The sequence below is a fragment of the Neomonachus schauinslandi genome, chromosome 6 (genome assembly GCF_002201575.2).
Source record: "Neomonachus schauinslandi chromosome 6, ASM220157v2, whole genome shotgun sequence".
Lineage (NCBI taxonomy): Eukaryota > Metazoa > Chordata > Mammalia > Carnivora > Phocidae > Neomonachus > Neomonachus schauinslandi.
Window position 1 is genome coordinate 60,455,008 of NC_058408.1, and position 26,410 is coordinate 60,481,417.

Here is a 26,410-nt window from a genome sequence, read left to right on the forward strand (position 1 = left end):
GAGATTAGTGAGAAGAACGTAATTTCATCTTTCATCACAAAGGTTCTAGAACTCTTCATTACAATCTTACGTGCTACACACGCTGCCTTCTAAATACCACAGGGGATGTGTGTTGCTGGACAATTTCCAAGAATAAGTATCGGGGTAAGTCTCCCATTTCTTAAAAACAGACTTGATAGAGCACTGCTTACAGATGAGCTGAACTAGTGGGACTCTGTCTCTCCACGATCCTGTGATTTACCACGTGAGAGACGGCAAAACACCCCAAACAGTCCTACTTCCTCCATAATGGGGGTTGGTTGTATGTTAAATCGTGCCTTTAGCTTCAGGTTTAGATCAATCTGGCCTAGGTCTCCCTAGAACTGCTTATTCAAAACCCCCTGTGGTTGTTTCAAGTGCATCCCTGCTGAAAACTCCTGGCACTGGTGCAGAGGTGATGAACAGGACTCACTTTCACGACACCCTCCTCTCTTCCCAAGTTCAGGCCTGCGCCCCGATCCTTCCGAATCCACATCCTAGAATTCCTGACCCACAGGCTGCAGCCCTTCAGTGATAACTGATCTAAGGTCAGGAGGTGTGTGTGTTATCGGCACATGGAGTATGTCTGCCCAATTTTTAAACCTGCCCTACTTCCTAACAGACAATGTATGCACACGCACACATGCGCACACATACTCACACCCCCAAGCTGCAGGGCAAGTGCTCAGTTAGCTCATGACCCCAAATCACAGGAAAAGAAAAGATGTCTAAGTATATGACTTAGGAACGAGATAACTACTTCTTCATTACAGGGGAACTGAAAACAGCACCAGCCAACAAAATTAAAACTCTTTAAAAATTGATATGGCTCTTTTATAAAACAGATAAAGTAATAAACACACATACACAGAAATGAGATTTGACTATAATAAAGTCAATTAACATAAAAGAAAAATGAGTCCACTTTCTTTGACTTTATACAATTTAATCACTTCACTTCACACTTTCCAAATTCACTTTGGACCCAGCACATCCTGGGGTTTTATATATTGACCAAGTTGCTCTGCTAGAGACATTCAAGTTCAGGAGCAGATTCCTTGCACACTCATCCATTTCTGTTTAAGAACAATAAGGAGTCTTTTTCATTTCTTTTATAGAACGTAATTATTTTTATTACAAATTTATTTAGATCACTTTGGACCCAGCATGTCCTTAGGTTTCACCCACTCATCAAACTGCTCTGCGGTGAGATAGCCAAGTTCAATAGCAGTCGCCTTTAAGGTTGATCCATTTTTATGTGCTGTCTTAGCAATCTTTGCCGCCTTGTCATACCCTGAAGAAAAAATAAAAATGCAGTGCAGGAGTTTGTAGTGAAATCTGGTTTTCTAAAGCAAAAGGTAATCTTTTACTCAACTGAGGCTACTGATCTCTTAAGTAACATTTTTAATCTTAAAAATATTTAACAGGGGCACCTGGGTGGCTCAGTCAGTTAAGCCTCCAAATCTTGATTTCAGCTCAGATCATGATCTCAGGGTTGTGAGATTGAGCCCTGTGTCGGCTCTACATTCAGTGCAGAGTCTGCTTAAGATTCTCTCTCTCCCTCTGCCCCTATCCCCATTTGCACTAAATAAATAAAATCTTTAAAGAAAAAATTTAGCAGTGATTATCTTGAGAGCTGTCATTTCTGATACAGAATAAGACCTTTACTTTTCTTAAATGATACAGACTTAAACATACCTCACTTTCTACAACAGATTTGTTGCTATGGGCAGTTGGCCACTTCAATTGTCTTTGGGTTCCCCTGTGTAGCTCTCTGGCTAAATGCTAACGTACAATAGTTTTTATTTATTTATTTTTATTTATTTTTTTAAGAATTTATTTATTTATTTGACACAGAGAGAGACAGACAGCGAGAGAGGGAACACAAGCAGGGGGAGTGGGAGAGGGAGAAGCAGGCTTCCTGCTGAGCAGGGAGCCCGATGCGGGGCTTGATCCCAGGATCCTGAGATCATGACCTGAGCCGAAGGCAGATGCTTAACGACTGAGCCACCCAGGTGCCCCTGTACAATAGTTTTTAAAAGATCAAAAGCATTATTACCCCATCTCAATACTACACCGCAGAATAACTCCTATTTTCACAGGGGGAAGAACAAGAAAACAATATAGCACCAAGACATGAAAACATACTTCTGAGTAGCAGACACATGTATTGTTTCTCGAAACATGTTTAACTGGAAGCAATCGTTCTACGAAAGCTTAAGCACCTAAGTGCTGCAGTGCCCCAGCAAACAGCACCCCTATGCGGGAGCTGTGGGGCCTGGCTCTGAGGCAAGGTGGGGGAGGGGGCCCCGGGGAGGGCCGCACCTGCCAACTGCGTCCAGCCGCACTTCACAGTACCCTGACCTCTTCCCAGAGGTCGCAAGGATACAGGGGAAGTTTTAGCACAGATTTGTTCTCATACCAAAGGCCACAGGTATGCTGTTTGCCTCAGTTATTTGCCTCTGGAATTAACAGAGGTAAGGGCAGGGACAGCTTTGCAAGTTCTCTTAACACAACCGAAAAAAAGGTCAGAAGGCAAAAGCAATAAAGTACATAAAAGGACGCCTATGTGGCTCAGTTGGTTAAGCGTCAGCCTTTGGCTCAGGTCATGATCCCCTGCTTCTCCATCTCCCTCTGCCCCTCCCCCCTGCTTGTTCTCTCTCTCTCTCTCTCTCAAGTAAATAAAATCTTAAAGAAAAAAGAACAAAGAAAAATGAAACCAACAAAGGAGGAAAAAACCCCCAAATGCCCCCAGATCAGAGGACTGTGGTCAAAGGGACAAAAGCCTTGAGGCAACAGGACCGTCAACCAGGCAAGATGTTACGTGTCGGCATGTAACCATTAACCATCTATGAAACACATTATGGGCAATTTTAGTACTCACCCGAACTTGTGAATGCGAAGCATGTTGAAAAGGGCATTTACTGATCAGAGTAACTTTGAGAAAGAATTTTCGTCAAATGATCAGGGTCAGTATTAGGTACTGTGTACTCTTACACTGAGGACGTTAGAGTCTAACCCTTACACTAACCATTCAGCTCTACTCTCTGGGTCCCACAGATACCTGTCACCAGCCAGCCTGCTCCACAACAAGCCGGCAGAGAACCCATGACAAGCGGCTACAAGCTCACACTACAGGAGCAAGGTCTGGTTTGCCCACTTATCCTTGCATGGCCTTCACCTCACAGAAAACGGATTCCAAGAAAGATTAGCCAATCATTCAGCGTTAGGAGCACTTCTAACTTAAGTGTTCTGACATACAGATGTGAGGGAACATTTCTCACATAAGCCTTTGGGTTCCCCTGAGTAACTCCCTGGCTGAATGCTAAAGTACAATAGTTTTTAAAGGATCAAAATATTACCAATCTCCATACTACAGCACAGAATAGGCTATAACCATAGCTACCTCTCTCTCAGAGCTACCTGAAGCAGTCAAATGAGCTCTAACTTTATAAAACTGAAATTACCGCTTGATGTGAAGCCAACAGAAGATCTGCTTTGAAAATCCAGGATTATAGAAGAATATTTTAAACAGCAACCATATCATGCTAATGACTGTATCATAACTTGTTATAAAATAGAAAATCAAAGAATATGTTAACAACCTCAGCTCAGCAGTAAGAAGGTGGGAAACGGCTTTCAAGGCACTATAACATAATGCAGCGAAGGCCTCAAAACCTGCAAGCTGAAACTGTTATCTTTAGTGAGGATCACTATGGTCAGTCCACAATCCAAGTCAGGATGTTTGAATTTACACAATAAAATATTTATAATTCTGGAAAAGGCTTGCAATATAAGAGTCATGGTTTTAGATAAAATATTTACATTTCCCCCACTTTCCCTATAAGCAATGAATACTACCCACCCTTCTTTTGTTCTTATTGGTAACTTCCCATTTCTGAATTGAATAAAACAACAAAATCAAAGTGTATTAGAGCATCTAGAGAAGGCAGAAAAATGAATTCATCCCACACTGCTAATCGGGCAGTGCCACCTAGTGACGCTACCAACTGAGGGGACCCTTCCCAAGTAGTCTGCACAGAATGTTGAGCATCTCAATACCGTTATGATTTATTTAAGTTTGAACTTCTAAATTTACCACATTTCAAATAAAATGAAGCATCACTGACAGCATATTAATATAGAAACAGTGTCTTTCAACACAATTTCGAGTATTTTATGAGATTTTACCAAACAATGCCCAAAAGGAATTTGCTGTCCACCTTGATCCAACAATCTCTTAAAAATATTTTTGCTTTTTAATTCTGTAGTCAAAATGACATTATTATTCCTTAAACCTTACCTATATGAGGATTAAGAGCTGTCACCAACATTAGGGATTCATTCATCAGCTTGTTGATCCTCTCTGTGTTGGCCTGGATTCCCACGACGCAGTTTTCTGTGAAGGAAACGGCCGCGTCCCCCAGCAGCCGGGCTGAGTGTAACACATTTTTGATCTGTGACAGGAGGGGTGAAGGGGAAAGGGGGAGAGAGAGAAAGAGAGAGGCTTATTGAGCCTAACTTTTCTGCCCAATAATAGATATTATGTGCTGGTTCATAAATGAATATGTAATTTGATAAACATGTAGCTCTCCTACGACTTGTAAAGCACTATACCCACAGAAAGAAATTATGAACATCTGAGGACATTGAAATCTAAAAGACGTAAAAGCCATAAATACAAACAACTGGAACCCAAGAGACCCTGTACTGTGAAGAACACAGGTATGAAATGTTAGCACAGAGAGAAATTAATTCAGTTGCAGGACTATCGGTGAAGTCCTATTTGATGGAGGGGACTTAGATAACCAGAGTTGGAAAAAGAATCTTCTGGAAGAGAAGTAAAGATGCGGCAGTTAGAAAGTTCAGCCTGTCTGAGGCAGTCAGTGCAGTGAGGGCTTTCCAGGTCTTAATGGTTACCACGTTTTTAATGCTTAAAACAAATATTCCTCAGACCCTTTAAAATAACCTTTCACACAATATTTAAAACGAACATAAAATCAGTTTGCTTTAGCATTTTTTTCCTTTTTGGTAACATTTCCAATATGTGTAAAGATATATCCGCATCCTACTCTTTTGGTCTAAAACCTCAGGGTCTGAAAACTATAGTCCCAACAATGGACTCCAGTAGAAGGCTCAGAACTTCAAGGTTTGATCTGTACTAATGACTTTAATATAAGGAAATGTTGGGGCACCTGGGTGGCTCAGTCGTTAAGCGTCTGCCTTCAGCTCAGGTCATGATCCCAGGGTCCTGGGATTGAGTCCCGAATCGGGCTCCCTACTCAGCAGGGAGCCTGCTTCTCCCTCTCCCTCTGCCCTACCCCCTGCTCGTGCTCTCTCTCTCTCGATCTCGCTATCTCAAATAAATAAAATCTTAAAAAAAATATAAGGCAAATGTTGATTACCATGATGTATTTTCTATAAAAGACAAAAAATAGATTTTTGTTTTTAAAATAAAAAGATTAGCAAGACATTTGCTGCACACCTACATTTGCCAGGCAGCTGGTATTAACTGTTTGGAATCTGACATGCAAGCAAACGCTTAGATGTCTGAGTTCTGCTTTGGCCCGTCTTTTATTTTTCATGAGACTGTACATTCCGTGAGGGCAAAAAAATTATGTCTTGCTTACTGTTCTATCACTAGTACCCAGTACCTGATATAGATTTGACAAATACATTGAATAAATATTCTTAATATTTGTCATGTGCATGTCCTTATCAAATTAAAACCAGACTTTACACAGAGGCTTCTTAGAGGTAATAAACCTCTAATATATTTTAGATGTAACAATTTACACAAATAAAGGACTCCAAAGGATGACAGCTCTATTTTCTGAAGCTGAGAAAACTGGACGAAAGATCAAGATGATGCCACCTTGATCCATCTTCATGAAGATGAGGGTAAAGAACAGATTTTAGACACGAATGTTTTCCAGGTATGCGGAAAAGGGAAAACAGATGAAGAAGAGCCAGAGAGGGACAGGGAAGAGCATGGGAGGAGGGTGCTGAGGAAGCCAAGGAGAAGTGTTTCAAGGCCAAGGTCAGACGTTAGCAAGTGTACGGGCCTGCAGGGGTTCCAAATGACCAGGAGAATAATCCAAGGACAAGTCAGGGGCGGAAGCCGGCAGTGGTGAATTTGCCTGAAAGTGAATGCAGGTTATCCTTCTAAGATGGCAGAATTTGAAGGAAGAAGAGAGAAGCAACATGAGCAGGAGACAGGGTTGAGGGAAGGCTCGCGGAGACTGGACTTATTTCGAGGCACTGGCGTCCCCCTCACTGGGTGAGGGACAAGGAGGAAACCCACACCCTGTTTCCAGACTTTTTCTTCCTATTAAATAAAGCAAACCATCAACTTACTTGAGCTAAAAGTCACCTAATTAAATATCCAGGCTTAATCTTCTAACATTAACATATGCTTGACTTCCAATTGCTACTCACATCATCCCAGTACCTAACATAAAATCTCTAAGAACCTTCCTGAAGGAAAACACGAGACAATTAGCTTCAAGTCAAACAACGTGGAAGACTGGGCCTCCAGCTTACCATCATTGGCTTGAACACGTTCAGCTCGAAATGGCCGTTGCTGCCCCCAACGGTGACGGCGACGTGGTTGCCCATGACCTGGGCGGCGACCATGCTCAGCGCCTCACACTGGGTCGGGTTCACCTTGCCTTCAAGAGAGCCGCCGAGGAAAGAGTCCACGTCAAATATGCTGGTGGCCTCAGGTGTCAGTCAAGATTAGGTAGTACGTTAATCAACCAAGAAAAGAAAAGAGTCCGACTTCCTTCAATAAAGCAAGTCCCCAACCGTCAGGGCTGATACAATGAAGCAAACCAAACAAAGAGCATGGGCCGGGCAACCACAAACTGCGAACCGCTCATTCAGCGGCTCCCGCCACATGAAATACGGCCCTCCCCATCGCCACGGCTTCCGTTCATCGTGGACGTAGGTGTGAAGCCAAGCACTGAGCACGCCGTGGTGGGTGATGCAGCCCCTGGCCCCCAGGCTCTGGGGAGAGAGCTGGTAATTACAGCACACGGGGCGGGGGCGTAAATCCAGAGAAGCCAGCTGCCACGGGAACACTTGTAAAAAGGGCACCTCGCTGACACTTGGGAGAGTTCTCAGAGGAAGTGCACATTAAGCTGGAATTCTCCTTGTCCTAAGTCCACCAACCCTGGGAGCACCCCTCTGACAAGCTCAAGTTTGAACCAGACACCCCAGATTCCTCTGACCAGTACAAGGCAACACACTGGAAAGGTTATTTCCGTACCTGTGAATCTGGGTCCCTCTTTCCTCGGCAATCCCCTTGAATTTGCAGTCAACTGAACTCACATCATTTTTCAACGTGAACTATTTTAAAATCAGATCTCTTCTCACTCTATACACATGCTCAGATTTAAAAGAATCTATAGTCAGCTCTTTCTTTTTCACTATTAAAAGTCCCCTTGTCAGTTTCAGTCGAACCTAGAGAGGCCTTTCTTTATGAGTCTTGATCCTGTCACCTGGCATACTGCTGTGTCCTTATCCACTGATGTGATCCGCAAGTACTCCCTGCCTTCACCCTCAGTCACCAGTGAAGTGGTGAAGGGGCAGAGCCCTTCAGCCTGCTACCGAGACATGCCTCCAGTCTGAAGTCAACTCTTTAGTGTCACTTAAGTGTCACTGTTCACCCACTACATTTGTCTAACAGGGCTACTCACCCGTCCCCGCGGGATTCAGGGAATGTCACAGGAGTCTGTCAAATGACTCGCTAGAATCCAGACAGCCACTATCTGTGTCACTTCCCTTATCTGACAATGCAAAACCCAAAGCAAAAAATGAAATAACAGGCAGTTGGAAGAATTCGTTTCTATTCAACCCAGGCTGATCACTTTAACAGCTGGTTTCAGAATTCTTCTGGCTTGGGATAATGAAAGATGGAACTTACACATTCTCTCATGTAGGAATCAAAACACACGTGCCAACTAATTCTCTTTTCCTATACTGTTGGGTGACGTTCCCAATTCTGATCACAGGTGGCCCGCAGACCTCCTGAAATGAGCACACCACACACGTCCCTGGCCACGTTTGGGATCATGCTGAACACAAGGAGACACGTTCTGTTCATGAGAGTGCCCGGGTTCTTGTCAAGTTCCAGAGCTAATATTTCCCAGCTCTGTCTTTACCTGGCATGATACTGCTTCCTGGTTCATTTTCAGGCAAGATCAGCTCTCCCAGACCTGAGCGGGGACCAGACCCCAGAAAGCGAATGTCATTTGCGATCTTCATCAGACTGCAGGCGGTGGTGTTCATGGCGCCGCTGAGTTCAACCAGAGCATCGTGCGCAGCCAGAGCTTCAAATTTATTTGGAGCTGTGACAAAAGGCAAGCCTGAAGAAAAAAAATAACTCTATGAGCTAACAGGTAGAATTAAATGTTTTTTTCTAATATCAGCAAGTTAAACAGAAAGTTCCAGGATATGAAAAGCAAAAACAGAAGAAAAATTTTACTTCAAGAAAAAATGCTTATCTTCCGATTCAAGCTTTGTCTACGTTTCTTTAAGTCCTGAACCAGCAGGAAGAACCTGGTGATACTAGTGTGTTTAAAGATAAAGAAACAAGGACAATAAATGCACTGAAAGAAAAAACACTATTCTTCTGTGAACATGAGTATGATGCCTGACTACTTTTGAGTAAGGAGGAAAAGTAGCTAAAGTTCACTTTCTTCCACACTCCTTTCCCAGTACAATTTTTCCCCATCTTAGGCTGTTCTAGTCCCTCCTTTAGTCAGGACCCCACAGATCCCCTGAGAGGGCAGGGGGCCAAAAGAAGTTAGACATTTTCACTCAATGTTGCCCATGTTCAAAATTTTAAAGATCACATATTCTAATCCCTATAATCCAGTACTTCTCAATTAACACTTGACTGAAAAACAAATCGCTGCTAGAGAGCGGTAATGAGCATTATCTAATTATGTCTGCCCTTTCTTCTAGTTACACCTGTATCTTAAGAAGAGTTTTCTGGAGATGACAATTCGGCTGTAATAATAGTTATTATCGAGAACACAGCACTCTACTAAAGGAAAAACAAGATTCAAAAAGGTCATTAACTCAGAGAAATATCCCAGTATGATATAGGGAAAAAAGAAATTAAGCCTGTCAGTATCTCAACATATCTACCATTGAAAGGAATGTGTCTCAACCATTCACTGATTTTGCCTGCTTTGAAAATGGGCATTCAAAACAGCTTTAAAGGGAAAACAACTGAATATCACCATGATAGTAAATAAGCCAGCACTGACAGATTTTAATTGCATACTGTATGACTCATAGATGGGAAACTTAAAAGGTAAAAGGATTAATATGAAAACTTCTGAAACAGACATAAAACACGTTTGATGGGAAAACACTATTTTTAACATTAAATTCACAAGAATTCAAAGTAGAAACACCTAGAAAATATAGACCAATGTAACAAAAATGAGTCTGAATTCATACCAGTGCTGACCTGTGAGTGCAGCCACTTTGGCGGCAACCTTCTCTGCAAAGCCAATTCTAGTATTCAAGCCCGTGCCGACAGCAGTGCCTCCGGCTGCGAGCTCATAGATCCTTGGCATGGTGGCTCTTATTCTCGCCATCGCATACTTCACTTGTTGAACATAACCACTAAATTCCTGGAAAGAGAAGGGAATTAAGGTGAGAACATGTGAGTTCCTAACAGCTTACAAGTGACTCTGCGTTAAACAGAAGTTCTTTTAAATATGTTTCAGGTACTAAACTGTGAGCTACCAAGCGGAATGTGAACCATTTTAATTCATAGGATGAATGAAGTATAAGGAAGAAGGAGGAATTAATAAACCTATAAGGTGGGACGATGCCACAGAGGAGAACATGCAGACTGTTTATACTCTCTTAATAGAAAGCAAAGAAAAACAACACAGGAAATAAGCTTTAAAAAAGAATGACTTTAGTACATTAAATTATTGGTTTGCTCGAAGGTGGTTTTTTTTTTTGTGTGTGTGTGTGTATCCCAGACAACTTTGAGAAAGAAGAAAAACCCAGAATCCTCTCCCAAGACAAATGCAAACACAGATATTTTTTCCACACAATTTCAGTTTAAAAACCTAACAGAGAACAGAAGGATGCTTTAAAGTATTCAAGAAGCTCAACAGCTCACTGAAGAGCACAAGAAGGTAACCAGCCAGAGCAAGACTACAGCTTCAAGATGCAAGTTAATTCTGCTGTTAATGTCCCACTGGTTCCCAGAATTTGACACATTTTACAAAAGGAAGAAACCTAATTTTTTGTGTGAACACAGCAGGGCCCCTTTTAAGAATTATGCAGGGACAAAAGGCATAAGCCAGAACTCAACTGAACAAGCCAGAATATATGGTTACACTACAGCTATCTTTTTCCTGCCTAAAAACACTGAAAAATCATGAATACTTTTAATTAGTATTAGGATATCTTACTGTTTTAAAGAAAACATTTTAGAAGATAGAACTCCTTTCAGGCAGACCTGATTCATCTAATCTAATGTCACTACTACATACACCAGCTGGATTCATTTAAAAAGTTTCCTTTTATTGGGGAAAACCTGCATAAACTCAAAAGACAATTCCAATAAAGGCAAGTGTAGGTGCTCTGGTAAGGTGAAGTTGAACAGAAAACGGTTTCTGATGTAATTGGTAGAATGATGACTCTACACAGGAGGCTGTCATGGCCCAAAGAGTCATTAGCACGGTGGGTGGTTTTCCAACAGGTGACACACACAACAAGAAAAACATCAGAAACCAGAGGGACACTCAAAGGTTTTAGACACACACTGCTCCTCTGTAGAAACCATGCCAGGCGCTAAGAACATGATGCAAAGAGAAGAGCCTTCAGAGACAACTGAAGTTAGGGAGCTCACTTCACTCCCAGCACCTGTATTCCAATGAATCATTTTGTTTTCCTCATTCTTCCATAATGAAATTAAGCTAAGCAATCAAGCTTCTTGCAGCGTTCATCTGAACAAAACTACAAATGAGAATCTTTTCAAGTAAGCAGCACTCGCTCACCTCACCATCACCTGATACCCCTAATTTGTGCAAGTCCTACCTCCCAAACTACAGGAGAGTTTTACTATCAAAAACTATTGCCGGATGTTGACTCCTTTCATGTCCTTTGTGGTGCATGCTGTTAGACATTCTTTGAGGCACTGATCAAGAAACATAAATACTTTCTGGTATTTTGGGGAAGAGAGTAATACCTCTCTCCCATGTGGCCCAATACAATCTTAGAGGCAGATATGCCTTGCTTAATCAACTTAAAAGTAATTTTTATAGAGCCTACTAATCCAGAGTAAGAGAAAAAGGGAGGCAGGATAATGATCTTGATGACGACGAGACAATGATGACAGCTAACGCCAGTATGTGTTCATTACTACGTGTTGACAGGGTTCTAAGCCCTTTACATGAACCAATTCTAACCTCCCAACTGGGTTAGGATACAGATGCTATTTTCCTCATTTGAAAGCTCAGAAAACTGAGGCACAGAAAAGCTCACTAATTTTCCCAAGGTCCCGAAGCTTGTACGCAGCAAAGCTAACCTCTCAACCCGAGCCAACTGCCCCGAGACTGGCTCACGGTCCGCATGCTGTGCTCTTCCCCTCAGAAGGTGTCAATAAAACTCCTGACGGGTTAATGCAGAATAATCTCTGCCACTGAACCGAACTGTTACAACCTGGCCTTCTAAACTAGTGCGATTTAGAGGGTAATATGTTGGCCATTTGTACCAATCCCCAAACTGAGTCCCATCCAGACACACTCCTCTACCTGCCCGAGGGTGAGAGGAACAGCATCCTGTGTGTGAGTACGCCCAATTTTGATGATATGGGTGAACTCTTTAGATTTTGCATCGAGAGCATCATGCAGCTTCTGGAGTCCGGGCAGGAGCACCTCATGGACTTCCACAGCAGCAGCGATGTGCATTGCCGTGGGAAATGTGTCGTTCGAGCTCTGTTGGAAAATTTACACAAAATGGTAAAATGTTAAATCAGAAGCAACAAAAAACACACTTGAATGTCTCCACTAAAAATCTCACTAAATGATTATTCAAAACTCATGTCTTTAATGCTCCATGACATCGATGTGTGGCAAGCCATAGGTCACTTAAGGTCAAAGCAGCAGCAGCTGGGTTTAATGAACTCAGGACTGTAGCCTGTACGCCACCTGCTCTTATGTACTATTATCACATCTGCTAGTAAATGACAGCACAACATCAAGTAGGTAAAGATAGCAGTAATACTGGCAGATATCTATAGTTATACAATACAGTCTTTTATTAAACTTGAGTAAAATTCTTGTCAGGTAGTTCATCACTTTAAAAACAGGAAAACCAAGCTCTCAAAGAAATGATGTGACTTGCCAAAACATTTAGGAACTGGCAGAACTGGGGCCTAAGCAGGAAGTCCAAACTCCATGCTCTGTTTTCAACTGGAAACCCCATACTTCTAAATTCTTGTGCTATTTAAAAACGATGTATTGTTTTTGTAACTTTGTACTATGGAAAACATCAAACCATTTACAAAAGTAGAATGAATGGTATAAGGAACACTCATGTACCTATAACCTAAATTCACAGTGCACACCAATCCTGCTTCCATGTAGCTCCACCCCACTCCTCCGCCCGACTGTTCACACTGGATGACTCTCACATAGATTTCAGACTGCAGTATACATACAAGAGAAGTTTATATTTCAATGCAAGTAATAAGTTTGAAAAATCCTTCCTACAGTAAACTTATGTGAAAAAGCTTCCCCATTAATACGTAAAAACATGTTAAGTTACATCTAGCATGGGATCTTGATTTCTAAATATTTTCCAGTTAAGATCCTCCAAGAGTTCCCTGGAAAAATGGGTGCTGACAAGGGCTGGGGCAGGGAAACTACATGATGAGCCTGGGGCACCTGGTAGTAGAAGAAAGTAAAGAACTGCTTTATAAAAGAAAAAAAGTGTGGGGGAAGGATGGGGATACATCCAAAGAACACAGGAGCCAACAGAGAGGGCTCCCAAAGCCAGAACAATCCGAGCAACAACATAAATAATAACAGTATTGGATTAGAACCCTAGAATAGAATAAATATTCAAGAATCCACGTTGATATACATAAACAAATGAAAAAGTGTTGGGGTAGAGAGAAGAGGAACAGATCTTCTTTACAGGAAAGTTCCAATTAATACAAGTAGAAGGAATGAGGGGAGTACAAAATAACCACTAAGACATCACAGTCATAACTGCTATAGGCAAGATCCACTAATGAATGATAACCTTCATGGACAAGTTTAAGGAGAAAAAGGATATTTGCACATCCTCAAAATTACCTATTAATTCTGTGTTGATTTTAACATATGACCAAAAATTCCTTGATATGTCTCCCTCTAGAAAGTGAAGTTTAAGTGCAGTGCCCGAGTACAGTTAGGCCTCCGCGGCTCACTTCTAACAGGGAATGGAAGGTGGAAAAGTCCACCCCCCTAACCAAGGGGTCGAAGTTCACATCACCAGTCCCAAGTCCTGGTGCTATCATGTACCCCAGCCATGATGCAGTAAGAGGAGCCCTTCACTTCTGAACAGTCTTCCCAAAATCCAGAGTCTCCAAACCCAAACTGAGGGATGTTCCACAAAATACCTAACTGCTTTCAAAAGTGTCAAGGTGACAAAAGACAGCTGTCAGAGACTGGAGGAGACTAAGGGAACACAGTGACTACTAAATGCAATGTAGCGTGGATGGTATCTTGGAAGAAAAAAGATATTGGTAGAAAACTAAGGGCATCCTAATAAAGTCTGTCTAATTAAGGGTACTGTATACCAATGTTAATTTCATGGTGTGATAAATGTACCAGGGTCATGAAAAATGTTTAACACTAAGGGAAGCTGGGAGAACGGTATACAGGAACTCTGTGTGAAGTATCTTTGTAACTCTTTTATAATTCTAAAATTATTTAAAAATAAAGCGTTTTTAAAAAACAAACCAAACAATACAAACACACATACATACTAAATTCAGGTGTCCTAATAGGGATTTTTATGAAGTTTAAGACATAGACCCAAGATTCCTAGAAGAAGTAAGAACATGTAAGAAGTCCTTTCTACTAAAGAATATAAGCCAAATGAACCTTCCCTGTCAAAAAGCTAATGCCTATTTTACAAGCATAATCTCAGGTATTCTTTTCAATTTATAACAAACAAAAGGTCATATACTGACCTGGCTTTTATTAACATGATCATTGGGATGCACGGGTTTCTTACTACCAAGTTCACCTCCGAGCATTTCAATTGCTCTATTGCTAATGACTTCATTTACATTCATATTTGTCTGGGTTCCTGATCCAGTCTGCCAGACCACAAGAGGAAAGTGATCATTTAATTTACCTTCGGCTACCTGCAGAAAAAAAAAAAGTTTAAAAAATGAATCTTTAAAAATAAGAAACAGTCGATATCCATTTAGCTCCTGTGATCAGCTATGATTAAGGAGTCACCTATCAAGTGCTATTATAAAGACGCTCACTTTCCTCATATGCTAAATGATTTACTGATGGTGCCACACAGCCCGTGGTTGTCCAGTGACTCCAAGCTTCTGCAGCATCCATGTTCCAACCATCGCTACTTTACAAAGTGAAAGGTTACCTACCCTGAAAGATACAACAATTTCATGGGTTGCGTGTGAAAACTGAATCAAAGCCATCTTTCTTCTGTATTTCCAACTGCCTCCTCTAATGATACCCAGATAGGGCCACCTGTTAAGGCCGGCACACGTGTTTTTAGATACGTTTACTGTGGCGCTCTGCGGGAATATCCTCCAGATGTTACAGCTGCAGTCAGCATGATAATGAACGAGTTCCCTGAAAGTGAGTCTACTAATAGCTACTTCACTGCACACATGTCCAATGAGTAGCAACTGCCAAGAGTACAGACAGACATAGTCCAGACTTGTCCCTGTTTCTGTGATATAATCTTATGTGTTTGTGAATTATAAGCTTTCTAACAGAATAGGTGCTTAACTTCATCTTCTACAATGATTCTAGCTTAAAAAAAATCAGTACACACCTTAGAAAAGTATCACCTTAAGCAATTACTCCATTTTACAGTAAAATTTTTTCCTGGTTATATAATAGATGTTCATTGTGGGACATTTTGAGAAGTGAGAAAAATATAAGTTACGATAGCCCAACCCCTCAGACACAGTGACTCTTGGCATTCTGGCTTCTCCCTTCAGGCTTGCCCCAAGCAATGCGGGTGCATATTTGCACACAGAAAAACACATGTTTTCTGTTCATATTTTCCAAACACAATTAGGATCATAAAATACACACATTTTGATATCTCCCGACCCCATACTTCCTATACGGTAGGCTCTATCGTAGGACATTCTTAAGAAACAAATTTTCTATGGCTCTACTATATAATTTATATAAGCATGTGTTATGGTTGGTACGGTCTAATGTGTTATTATCATAAAAAGTACTGCAATGAACAACATTGTAAATACAGGTTTTTAACCATTATCTCTGACTACTTCCTTAAGATTATGTAAGTGAATTAGTGAAATTACATTCTCCATACATATCAAATAACCGACTAGTTTTAAAAGGAATCATTTATACATAAAATAAAAAATCAAATATAAGTTTAACAGTTATCTCTTCAAGTTTTCTTTAAACTGTAAAAATTAAAAGGAAAAGTTAAGAGATTTAAAAATAAAAGGTATGGGGTGCCTGAGTGGGGCAGTTGGTTAAGCGTCTGACTTTTGGTTTCAGCTCAGGTTGTGATCTCAGGGTTGTGAGATCAAGCCCCGCATCAGGCTTCAGGTGGAATCGACTTGAGACTCTCTCTCCTTCTGTCCTTTCCCCCCCACTCTCTCTCTCTTTCTAAAATAATCTTTAAAAAAATAAATAAAAAATAAAAAAATAAAAGGTATAGCATCATCCAGAAACTTTTGCCACAATATTTTAAGCACCATATTAATATCCTCACCAAACAAGAATGCTGCCACCCTATCTTGAAATTCATTAACTTAGGAATTCAGTGCCCCTTTTCCCTGCCAGAGCCCAACATCATCTAGTGGAGACGTGGGTCTGAATCCACTGAGTAAACAGCACACTTATCACCTCCTACCTCATCTGCTGCCTTCATTATGGCCTCAGCAATCTTTGAATCAAGACCATAATCCTGGTTTACTTCAGCAGCCGCTCGCTTCAAGATGCCAAAAGCTTTAATAACTGGGATCTAAAATTAATCAGAAAAATATCTCAAAATTGCAAGTTGCATTAAGCATAAAAATTTAAGATTATTATTTTATGCAAGTGCAAAATCTGTACAAAAAACACTAAAGTAAGTAATGCTACAGTAACACTAAGATTACAGATAGGTATGTAATGAACCAAGATTCATCACGATCTGTTTAGGGAACCAAACAAAAGCAAATAGGTTGACTCTTTTAATACATGTGTGTGTCTGCCCCCCCCCCCAAACACACACACATACACAATGTACCACTTTTTTATGATACATTATAATGGACATGCGTTTATTTCATATATATAGACACAAATGGCACTCATTTCACCAGCAAGCACCATTATTTTCCCTCACTGGATTTCATGCCACATTATAATTTTTCCTAATATTTAACTGCCAATAAGTTCGAAATAACCATACTAAATCGGTATCATTTCACCCCAAAGCTAAAAAGCAAGTTATTCTAGTTAGACAATGAATGAGGCTTTGACACTCCTTAAGTCACTGGAATGTACCTCAGAATACTTCTTTAAACCCAGGGTACTACATACACACTTGGGGCTGATGGCTTCTGATGCATCTAACCCGATTTCAAACGCTTTCAGTTCGCAGATCTTTTCACTCCCTGCTCTGAATCACCTCACCAAATTTAAAGGGATGAGATTCAGCAACTTTTGATGACACTTCAATGAAGTGGTATCTGGTTTTTGTAAGACGAGAGAATCCTGTATTCTTGCCAAAATTAATAATGCAGATTGTAGTCTGGATCCCACACGAGGTTTGAAGGGGGAAAGTGTGCAAGAAGGAAGGAAGGGGGGGGGAAAAGAGTACAGGAGAAGCTACAGTCCTCAAGGAGAATCAAGGTGGAAAAACAAAGCAAAGGAAGGAATAGAACATGTTAAACCTGGGCCGAAGAGAGGACATGCTGAGGGTCAAACAGAAAAGGAAATAACAAGAGAACATTTATGTTTTGAATTCTAAGAAACTAGAATTAAAACATTCTGAAGTGTTTTACCAAATGAGATAGAAACAAATGGCACATAGCATTAGAAACTTAAAATCTTGGGCGCCTGGGTGGCTCAGATGGTTGAGCGTCTGCCTTCGGCTCAGGTCATGATCTCAGGGTCCTGGGATCGAGTCCCGCATCGGGCTCCCTGCTCCTTGGGAGCCTGCTTCTCCCTCTGCCTCTCTCTCTGTCTCTCATGAATAAATAAATAAAATCTTTAAAAAAAAAAAAAAAAAACTTAAAATCTTTAAACATGACAAGGATGGGAATTTAAATTTGGACAGGGCACATTGCAGCGGTGGCTTAAACCACTGCCAGACTCGTAACCGACGGCCCCTGCTCTGGCCGTCCCAGAGCAGTGACTGACCCTGGTGTCTACGGACTCAGAAAATGAAGAGGGTCACAGCACAGTTTCACTGACTACAATTACAACAAAACGGTAAAATGTCACTGGGGGAAAAAGAAGGGTCTCATTATTCTTAATTTACTCACATTAGAAGTTCATAATCTTTTTTGTTTTTGTTTTCCTTTGGACCTCAGGTACCCTTGCTGCTGAAGCAGGACCATTAAAATTGAGCTATGCTTACTCCTACCAATAGTGCTTAGCACGGACCTCCTTAGTCCCAGGAGTTGAACTAGATGAGGACATTTTAGGATCAGCTGCTACCCTTTGTCACCTAACCATGTCGTCTGACCCTAGTTTACCTCGGCACCAAGCTGACTGTCGGTGGCAATGACAAAAGATGTTCTTCAAAGAGTCAGCTGCCTGTTGTAAAATTGTATTAAGCCTGTCAAGATTCGATTGTAAAGGCTTAGGAATGGGCTAAAATATGGAAGTTAAAATGACTGTAAGATAAAAAGTATATTTAGAAGACAGCTATTAAACAGTGTCTTCCCGGATGAAGCCTGGCTACTTCTAGGCTCCTAGCCCATCCTGCACCCTGGCACTGACTAGTGTTCATACTGCAGCTGGGCTCCAGCAGCATCTGTAAGCTATCCACCAATTCTTTTCATTCTCTGACATCTCGGAAGCCAAGATGCATCATCATATAATCAATGGCAGGCACAACTCTGACAGCCTTTTTCTTTCTTAGTGCTACATACTGGTGCATCTTTTAACTGAGGTCATCTTAGATTTAATGAAATATGGCAGAAAGTTTTCTAATCCTTCAATCATTCATGTGGCCTTGCACAGATACTTATGCATTATCTATTATAAGGCAGATATGGTGAAGAATAATTTTTTATGTATTTGTGTATACTTTTCTGGAAACTAAAACCAAGATAGAAAGTATTATATTAAAGAAAAATCTGTTTTAAGTCAGTTTTAAAAAAATCAGTCTTAAATCAGTGTAAAAAACTAAGTATTAAAACTAAAAATGTTTAAACTAAAATTCTAGTAAAAATCTGAAAAAACCCAGCAAAAATAAAAAGACAAATCACTGGGCGCCTGGGTGGCTCAGGCGGTTAAGCATCCAACTCCTGATTTCAGCTCAGGTCTTGATCTCAGGGTCTAGAGTTCAAGCCCTGCATTGGGCTCCACACTGGGCATGGAGCCTAATTAAGAAAAAAAAAAAAAAAGACAAATCACTTAGTTCTATCAAATAAAGCCCTAAAATATTCAAACTCACAGCTCAAAGTAACAGTACTAAGCTTCAAAAAGTTCTTTGATATTTTAAAGAGAAACATGCTATTACTCACAAAGCCAATTCCATAATAACTTATTTTAACTCTGTAAAATATTTATTTATGAAATAAAGTGACTCATTTGAATAAAGCCAACACTTCCATAAAACCACTTACTGGCATGCGTTCTGTCACACCTCCAATCTTAAAATTCATTGTAGATCTCACAGTCTGGGCGCCATAATACTTATCATTTGGGACCTTGAGTTCACCAAAGGTGTCAAACTCTATCCTAAAGGAATTTTGGCTTGCCTAAAGAGAAAAAATAAGACACTGTTATAGCTTGAAAAGAAACTGAGTATCAAAACAACAATATCCTATTAGCTGGGAGGGGAAAGAATCTTTAATAAGTACTACAAAGACAAAAAGTCCCACTGGATTCTCATTCCACTCTCCAGTTCTTTTCTTGACAAACGTCTGTCAATTTTTTTTTTTTTTGAGTATAGTTGACATGCACAATGTTACACTAGTTTCAGGTGTATAACATGGTGACTCAACAATTCTAGGTCATGCTATGTTTGCCACAGTGTAGCTACCACCTGTCACCATACATTATTACCACACCATCCACTATATTCCTTATGCTGTACCTTCTACCCCATGACTTACTTCATTCCATATTTGGAAGCCTGTACCTCCCACTCCCCTTCACCCATTTTGCCCATCTCCTCCTCCCCTCCCCCTCTGGCAATCAGTTTGTTCTCTGTATTTATGGGTCTGCTTCTGCTTTGTGTTTGTTTATTCATTTGTTTTGATTTTTAAATTCCACATATAAATGAAATCATAGGGTATTCGTCTTTCTCTGACTTATTTCACCTAGCACGATACCCCTCTAGGTCCATCCATGTCATCGCAAATGGCAAGATCTCATGTTTTTTATGGCTTAGTAATATTCCATTGCATATATATACCACACCTTCTTTACCCATTGGGCTGCTTCCATAATTTGGCTGTTGTAAATAATGCTGCAATAAACATGAGGGTGCATCTATCTTTTTGAATGAATGTTTTTGCTTTCTTTGGGTAAATATCCAGTAGTAGAATTACTGAATCATATGGTATCTCTAATTTTTTCAGGAACCTCCATACTGTTTCTCCCCAGTGGCTGCACCAGTTTGCATTCCCACCAACAGCACAAGAGGGTTCCTTTTTCTCTATACCCTCACAAACACTTGTTATTTCTTATCTTTTTGATTCTAGTCATTCTGACAGGTGGAAGGTGATATATAATTATGGTTTTTTGTTCTTTGACAAATAGTGATGTTGAGCATCCTTTCATGCCTCTGTTGGCCACCTGTACATCTTCTTTGGAAAAATGTCTATTGAGGTCCTCTGCTCATTTTTCAATCAGATTATTTGTTGTTGTTGTTGTTGTTGTTTTGGTGTTGAGTTGTATAAGTTCTCTATTTTGGATTTAACCCCTTATCAGATATCATTTGCAAATAATGCAGATGTTGAAGACAGACTGTAGAATTCACACACTATGCCGAAGATAAAGGAAAGCTTCTGCAGTAAAAATAGTAATCTTTTCCAATTCAGGAGTATACCTCTTATTGGTCAAGGTTTAGCCAATTCAGTGTACTTGGGTTAATCTCTATTTCACTGGGAACTTTAGAAAATGGCCTAAGAATGATACTTTAAAATTTGTAAATATTAGATATCTAAGCAGAGCTTCACCATGGTCTACAAATACTAAGAGCCACAGCATGGTGTGATATAAACAGCCCAGGCTTTGCAGTCAAACAGCCCCCCCCCCCCACTTAGTAGCTGTGTCACCTTCAGCAAGTCAGTTTTTCTCATCTATAAATTAAATGTAGAGATACAGGAGGATGGGCTAGGTCAGTTCTCAAGCTTTTCAGGGCAATGGAACCCTTTGAGGATATGAAGAAAGCTATGGATCTTTTCTCTAGAAAAATGAACATAAATACATATATGAAAAACCTTACATATGATTTTAGGGAGTTTATATCTTGAAGCCAACCCACCACCCAGAATAAGAACCCATGATCCCAAGTCCCTTTTCTACCAAGGATTCTACCAAGTACCTCAACTTCTGCTAATAAAAAAGTTAACAACTGCTCAACAAATATTTTAGAATACTATAAAAAAAGATTTACTGTAAAACACTAAGAAGTTGGAATTTACATGGGATAATTTATATCAAGGAGACTTCAGAAAGTTACTCAGAGCTTTAATTAATGTGCATTAATTATGAAATAAACATGGTCAGATGATTCAAAAGATTTAAAAATCCCTAGCCGAGTAATCCTGTTTTAGTAAATAGTCCTCTGAAAAATTTAATTTGTGGTTATCTTCTGGGACCAGACAGATTTACAAAACCCTTTATATGTTACAAAGCCTTCTGGATTGCAGAAATAGAAAAGTATCATCGTATCTAGGTAGAAATACAGTAGTGTTACCAATGAGGTACATTTTTTTTCTATGTCTAAAAGTCTGCAGAGTACTGGCCTAAGCCAACAAGCAGCAACAGCTAATAAAAATAATCACACCTCAGCATTTACTGTGCTAATGTAGCAAATTCTGTCCAAGTATCACCTTCCTTGACTTTCACAACCACTCTAGGAGATTTTATTATTACCATCTCCACCTCAGAGGAAACACTGGGGCTTGGAGAGATTAATCTCAGGGATCACCCACTTAGCGAGAAGAAGGCCTGAAACCCCCAAACCCTGGACTGTCAAAACCCGAAAGCTGTTTGGATTACTACTTTTTTGTTACTACTTCCAAAAGCCAAGAAACGGAGGGAGTAACTTCAGATTGGCCACAACCAGCCCTTGACTTATACCCCTAACCCTGGAGAATAAAAGGAGGTGAGGATGTGTAGTTAGATTTTTCTCTAGTAGGGCTTGGTTACACTTGACACCACGAAACACCCACTTGCTTCCTACCCTGTAGATCAAAAGCACCTGGGGTTTTCTATCTCAAATGCACAAATAAAAATATGTTGCATTATGATCTTTGTTTCAGATAGCCTAAGGAAATATCCACATATGTTAAATTAGACTTTGGCCCAGTAACACCAGCAAGCGTTAGCAGTGACACGGGACACATAAGCTACATTTTCTTCCTCTCATCACCTCGTTACATGACAGCAACACCATGCCAGCTCCAAAGGGAGGTCAGTTTCCATCAGTCACTCGAGGAATCAGGTTCAGCTCCTTGGATTTACATCATCGCTTTCTGTGTTCAAAATTATTAATTTTTCATCATAAAACAGCAATAACTTTGTCCCCTAAGTAACTGGTTTCTATGGTAAAACTCAGATCCATTCAAAGCTACTTGAAAAGATCTAGATGAATGTATTTTACTATATTCTTCAGCATAAACCTGAACAATTTTTTAATTCCGAATCAAGAAACAACAACCTCAAATTCTAGGAGCTTGACAGTGATCATTAAAATGTGCAGAAGTCAATTGTGGCTGAAATCACAATGTCAGCAAAAAATTAAAAAAATATGTTTACTGTCCCTATAATAAAAATCAACACCCCAAATTTGCAACAATAAACATTGTTTGCAGCAGCTTAGGTAGCTAATAACAAACTGTTGCAAGAAGCCAAAGTTATCTCTTTATTTGAACCCCAGGAAATCTACAGGTCGCATAAATTTGTAAAATAGAAACTGAAAGGATGCTGTAAAATACTTTGCAAGGCACCAGGAATTAGAAAAAACTATCTGTCAGAGAAGGCTATGTTTATGCGGGGTCAGCATCTATTAGAGAAGCTCATATATATATATATATATATATATATATATATATATATATATATATAAAGAGAGAGAGAGAGAGAGAGGAACTATGAACCAGGTAACTTTCCCAATCTCTTCATTCTTCTCAAAAACCTACAGAAGCCAAATTTCTTTAAGTGTTCTTTACAGTAACCCCCAGAAAAGACCTTTATACAGTGATCTGGTACTACATAAACACATGCATATATGCACACAAGGCTGAAACAAAAACTTCACAAAACAGCAGGAAAATTTTTTCTTCTATGCCATTCTATTCTGTCAAAATAATAATAATAATGTTGGTAACTACCCACTACATTGATTTCACCGTCCACTAATGAGTCCACCTAAGGTCTGAAAAGCACTCGTGTTGTTTTCAAGATTTTCCACATTATCGTGTACATCATCTCTTCCCAGTGGCTTGGGCAAGAAAAGGAGGAATGCTCATCCTGAATTAATGAGAAAATGATCAGTGCTTTTGATGAAAAATGAAGTGATGAATGGCATCTCTTAAATACATGTTTTTAATTCATACAACATAATCCACTATTACAAAAAACTAGTGTTTCTGAAAACCGTGCCTTCACATGCCATAATTCAGAAAGAGTTTCTAGCAGGAGGCAGTTTATCACTTCAGGGTAACGCCATGGTTTAAGTTTAACTGGCCAGGCATGGGGCAGGCACAAAGTGCAATTTGCCATGGGTTCCTGTGAGATCCGTGTTCATTTCAAATCACCTCCCCTTCTGGAGAAGCATGAAGGGTAATGGTCATGTTCACTGTAGTCTTATTGTCATTAGGCCCTAGAAATACAAAGTACTATTGTAAGCAGCTGCTAACCCCAGGAACCTCCAAAATTAATGAGGTGTTCTCAAAATCTGAATGCCAGTCTAAACCTGAAAGGTCAAAAATATGGGCCTTTAGCCTCTAAGATGTTCCCACGTACATTCATGTGTAAGATAACCATTAACTAAACCATGAAATCTCCTAAAGAAACAAAATGCCTTTCAGATTCTGTTTAAAGTGGGTTAAAAGAGTATTTCAGTATTCAAGAAAATCCAAATCATTTCTCATGTAAAAGGACTATCCAAAGATATAAAAATCCACTATTTGACTTCATTGTGTTCGGGTTTTCGGTTTCTTTCTGAAAAAGTCTGTCTGGTCTTAAAATGTGGGTACTAAGGAGGGCACGTGTTGTGATGAGCACTGGGTGTTATACGCAACTAATGAATCACTGAACACTACATCAAAAACTAATGATGTACTACACAGTGGCTAACTGAACATAATAATAAAAAAGATTTCTCAAATTCATAAACTTCTGCTTCCTTCCAAAAAAAAAATGTAGGGTTACCAAGTCTTGCAATACTGGCAAATACATAATAAATGTTTTTTTAAGATTTTTTATTTATTTATTTGACCGAGAGATAGAAGCACTAGTAGGAAGAGAGGCAGGCAGAGGGAGAAGCAGGCTTCCCGCTGAGCAGGGAGCCCGATTCGGGGCTTGATCCTAGGACCCTGGGATCATGACCTGAGCTGAAGGCAGCCGCTTAACTGAGTTACCCAGGCGCCCCTACATAATAAATGTTTTATTGATATTACATTGCAATACAGAAGATATTATCTATGTTTCCAGACTTTACAGCCATTCTGCAGATCATTAAAGAAATAAAGAAAAGTGACTTTAAAAGATGTACGGCTTCCCTATCCACCATGCCAGCAAAGCAGTATCATAGCTGTTCTCCATTAGACATTCTTACTCTCACTGCAGTATTTCTCCTGGGTAGTTTTTATCACATGGTAACTAACTGTGCATCATTTCTTTGCTTATTTAATCTCCCCTGCTAGTCTCTAAACTCTATGCCTGTAATGACTGTCTTTTTTTCATAGGGCCCAATACATAGCAAGCATTCAATAAATATGTTATCTTCCTACTGGATAAACATTCGTGTTCTTTTAGATAAAAGGTAACTTAGGGCATTTAGGGTTATGTAAATTCTCAACAGTAGCAGTAAGAAAAACTCCATAAAATCAACACAAAGCTTTTGGAGTGGAGCTTAAAGGGCAAGAGATATATTTAGAATTAGGGGGGAGAATCTATCTTCATTTGATCTTAGCGATCATTACAACACTAAAAGCAAGGCAGTGCTATTTTTTGAACATTTAAAGCAGGACAGATTCAGTTCTCCAGTCTCCGAGTCCCTTTTACAAAACACTAAATTAGTAAAAACTACATAAATTTTTAAAAGGCTCTAAAATGCATTAAAATTATTAGAGCAGGGAGTTGCAGGAACATAAAGCACCCCTGATTTTGTAGTTTCAAGCATAGTAATGCCATGAAATTACCTTCACGTTTATAGTTCAGAAAATATCTTGGGCCTTTGAATTATGCTAGATGGAGGCACTAATTTAATGAGCACTCACTATTTCCCAAACACAAAGTACTTTCACATGGGCAATCTTGCTGGGTACCTGCTCTTATTTCCATTTTACATGCAGAAACCGAGGCACAAAGACAAGTTGCCCCAAACTCCAACTCTGAGTAGCAGCCTAGGATGTGAAATCACATCTGACTGCAAAGCTCATACTACAGCACAGTGGACTGTGCAGAACTGTTAACTCTTCCTAAACTACATTTATTTTCCAAACTTTTCCTAACAATACACGTGTGTATCAGTATTTATAATGCTCGTTAAAGCCCAAATTACTGAAGGTGCTACTCTAAAGAGCAAAAGACTTGAACCTGGACCTTGTTAAGTTCCTTAGGTCTTTCTGAATAAAAAGTACTGACTTAGCTACAGTTAGATCTTATCCAATCTCCCCTAACATACTTCAGGACACTGTCCCTCTCCACGAGTTTCAAGTTTTACAAAAGTGGGGGAAACCACAGTCAGCCTAACAAACGAAATAGGCAATTTTCATGAAAAGCAAAATCTTTTAAGTTCCTGAGAACCTTCAACCCCACCTGGAGGCCTGAAAGCAGATCACCACACAGCGGTGATAAGAAGCCACAGGTCAGAGGCGACCATCAGCAGCCGGCCTGCTAAGGGGCAGGGGCGGCAGCGGCCCTCGCCCCCGCCTCCCAGCCCGGCACAGTCCCCAGGGCAGCGGCCAGGGTGGGGGCCTCCGCACCGGCAGGAGCGCAGCAGTAACCGCCGCCGGGGCGCCCCCCACACCCCACCCGCCCGGGAACGCCCGAGGGAGCCCCGCAGGACCCTCGGCGCCGGATGCCGCCCCTGCCCCAGCGCTCACTCGGGAAGCAGGCGGCACGGCGAGGCCCGGAAGCCAGCCACGCGGGCACGCAGCCCACGCCGGGCTCTGCCGGGACGCCCCGGGAATCCCTCTCCGCTGCCCGGCCGGCGAGCGGAGGGCTGAAGGTCACCGCTGGAAGGCCGGGACTCGGACGGCCCGCGCTCACCATTCGGGCGAAGTTCAGGGGCCGCAGTGGGAGGACGGCCGCCGCTCTGAGGCCGGGAGCTGCGGCTGAGCCTGGAGGCCGCACGAGACGACGCGAGCGCGCGAGGAGCCGGACGGCGCGATACATGGTACGACGGGAGCCTGGGTAGAATTTGGGGTGGTGGAGGCCACGCCTCCGCGAGGGCTGTCAGAACCCGTCCCGCCCACGGCGCCTCACTCTTGTCCAATCAGCAGCCCCAAGCCCAGCGGGTGGGGCGGGACCAATCGTGAATGGCCAGTAAA

General features: G+C 40.8%; 1 protein-coding gene across 2 annotated transcripts; it reads right to left on the bottom strand.

The window, feature by feature from the left end:
- Nucleotides 1–853: 853 nt before the first annotated feature.
- FH (fumarate hydratase) lies at nt 854–26,262 on the bottom strand. 2 transcript variants are annotated; one of them, XM_021682687.1, is made up of 10 exons: nt 26,130–26,262; nt 19,082–19,216; nt 16,150–16,260; nt 14,240–14,416; nt 11,811–11,993; nt 9,503–9,668; nt 8,184–8,387; nt 6,562–6,689; nt 4,322–4,475; nt 854–1,312 (listed from the first exon to the last, which is right to left on the bottom strand). In XM_021682687.1, exons 1-10 carry the CDS (start codon nt 26,253–26,255, stop codon nt 1,170–1,172), a joined length of 1,527 nt encoding a protein of 508 aa, XP_021538362.1. In that variant the 5' UTR covers nt 26,256–26,262; the 3' UTR covers nt 854–1,169. The 2 variants fall into 2 exon arrangements, with proteins under 2 accessions (XP_021538362.1, XP_021538364.1); XM_021682689.2 differs by lacking the exon at nt 26,130–26,262 and adding an exon at nt 22,063–22,103.
- Between the last annotated feature and the right edge of the window lie 148 nt (nt 26,263–26,410).